The sequence below is a fragment of the Rutidosis leptorrhynchoides genome, chromosome 6 (genome assembly GCF_046630445.1).
Source record: "Rutidosis leptorrhynchoides isolate AG116_Rl617_1_P2 chromosome 6, CSIRO_AGI_Rlap_v1, whole genome shotgun sequence".
In the NCBI taxonomy this organism is placed as follows: Eukaryota; Viridiplantae; Streptophyta; class Magnoliopsida; order Asterales; family Asteraceae; genus Rutidosis; species Rutidosis leptorrhynchoides.
In genome coordinates this window covers 145,460,308-145,462,842 of record NC_092338.1, presented here as the reverse complement: position 1 = coordinate 145,462,842, position 2,535 = coordinate 145,460,308, and the positions used below count along the sequence as shown (strand labels likewise).

At 34.0% G+C, this 2,535-nt stretch overlaps 1 protein-coding gene across 1 annotated transcript; it reads left to right on the top strand.

Annotated features, from left to right (window-relative positions):
• The first annotated feature begins 909 nt into the window (after positions 1-909).
• On the top strand, positions 910-1,755 carry LOC139854138 (uncharacterized). Its single transcript, XM_071843460.1, has one exon. The coding sequence runs from the start codon at positions 910-912 to the stop codon at positions 1,753-1,755; it is 846 nt and encodes a 281-aa protein (XP_071699561.1).
• Positions 1,756-2,535: the final 780 nt, after the last annotated feature.

The window sequence follows — 2,535 nt, the reverse complement described above, 5'->3', positions numbered from 1 at the left end:
ACTACAATGCTAAAGTAGTAAAAAGATGGGTTAGAGTAGGAGTTTTTGATGCTAATCATCCCGGACCCAATAAACATTGGGTACCAAAGTTATTAATCAACCAAATATAGGTTTGCCTAAATGGCGTTGTACAAGAAGAAGATTTGATAATTGATAGTGGATGTGCAAAGCACATGACGGGGAACAAAGACTTCTTCACAAGGTACAAATAACATAATGATGGTGACGTAATCTTTGCGGCGACGTACGAGGTAAAATCGTCAGTAAAGGTAACATCACTAAATATAAAATTACACTTGATGATGTCTTGCATATTAAGAACCTAAGTTTTAATTTGCAAGTGTTGGTAAAATATGTGATAAAGGGTATAACATGATATTCACTAAATTATCTTCACATATAACCAAAGATGGTAAAAATGTTATAAACGAAATTAGGAAAAAGGGCCTCTACACATGTAAATTAAATGACTTTAAATATTAGATATTTGTCTCACTTCCATTCATGACACTACCACTTTGTGGCATAGAAGACTTGGGCATGCTGATATGAAATTAATTCACAACATATCTTCTAAAAAAATGGTTAGAGATTTACCCAAGCTAAAATATGAAAGTCATTTTTGTTATGCATGTAAAGTAGGAAAACAAGTCTATGCTAGTCATAAACCTAAGAACTTCATTTCAACTAAAAGATATCTAGAACTCTTACACATGGATTTGTTTGGTCCATCATTCGTTCAATGCTATGGTGGGAATTTCTACACCCTAGTAATCGTTGATGATTTTTCTAGATATACATGGACACTTTTTCTAAAACACAAAAATGAAGCTTTTGAAAGATTCATAATTTTTGCTACAAAAATACAAAACTTGCTTGGGTGTACAATTGTCACCATACGAACAGATCATGGAAGAGAATTTGATAATGATGCCGAATTTGGAGTCTTTTGTGATTTACATGGAATTTCTCATAATTTCTCGGCTCCTCGCACTCCCCAATCAAATGGGGTTGTTGACAGGAAAAAATAGAACTCTTCAAGAAATGAGTAGAACAATGTTAAATGAACAATCAATCCCTCAAAAATTTTGGTGTGAAGTGGTCGCAACCTCTACGTATATTCAAAATAGAGTTCTAATTAGACCTTCAATGGATAAAACACACTACGAAATTCTAATTGGTAGAAAACCCACTGTAAGTCATCTAAGGGTATTTGGATGTAAATGTTTCATCTTAAACAAAAAAGAATACCTAACTAAGTTTGAACCTAAAGCCTATGAAGGAGTATTCCTAGGATATTCTTTAGAAAGCAAAGCATATAGGCTTCTAAACAAGTACACTAATGTCATAGAAGAATCATTAGATGTCACCTTTGATGAAACTCCTCCACCCAAGTCCAAACCACTAGTAGATGATGATGTGATTGAGGAAGAAGCCATTGTGACTAGCACAAACCAAAATAAGTCCAATAAAGTCAAAGAAACCAATGAGAAACAATCTCACGTGGAAAACGACCCCAGCATAGATAAATTAGAACCCACAACCTACCTTAAACATATTAAGGATCATCCAATAGAACAAGTCATAAGAAATATCAACACTAGAACCACACGATCACAAATCTTCAACCTAGCTGCAAACTATGCATTCATCTCCCAAATAGAACCCAAAAATGTCAAAGAAGCTTTATTAGATGAAAGTTGGGTAGAAGCCATGCAAGAGGAATTAAAGCAATTCCAAAGGAGTAATGTATGAGATTTGGTTCCCTTACCAAGTGAGCAAAATATTATAGGAACCAAATGGGTATATAGAAATAAACTAGATGAAGACGGGAAGGTTATTAGAAATAAAGCTAGGTTGGTTGCATAAGGGTATAGTCAACAAGAAGGAATCGATTATGATGAAATCTTTGCCCCCGTAGCTAGACTAGAGTCCATTAGAATACTTCTTGCATATGAATGTGCTAATAACTTAAAACTATATCAAATGGATGTTAAAAGTGCTTTTCTAAATTGTGTCATAAATGAAGAAGTATATGTGTCACAACCTTCGGGCTTTGAAGACTTCAAAAAACTGTATCATGTGTTTAAACTTAAGAAAGCCCTATATGGACTCAAACAAGCACCTAGAGCTTGGTATGAGAGACTTAAAACCTTCATTAGTAATCATGGATATGAAATAGGAAAAATTGATAATAAACTATTTGTCAAAAAGCATGAAAATGATTTGGTTATTGTTCAAATATATGTTGATGATATTGTATTTGGTTCTACTAACGAGTCTCTTAACAATGAGTTTCCTAAGTTAATGCATGATGAGTTTGAAATGAGCATGATGGGTGAACTCAAGTTCTTTCTCGGACTTCAAATTAAGCAACTAGAAGATGGAACGTTCATCAATCAACAAAATCATATTCATGATATGCTCAAAAAGTTTGGAATCGAAAACTCAAAACCTATGGCCATGCCAATGGCCACTAATGTCAAGATTACTCTTAAAGGAGAAGTGTGATGGCCCCGTCAAAACACCTAACTG

Coding starts and splice junctions, on each gene's coding strand:
- LOC139854138 (XM_071843460.1), top strand. CDS start 910: ATGGAAGAGAATTTGATAATGATGCCGAATTTGGAGTCTTTTGTGATT.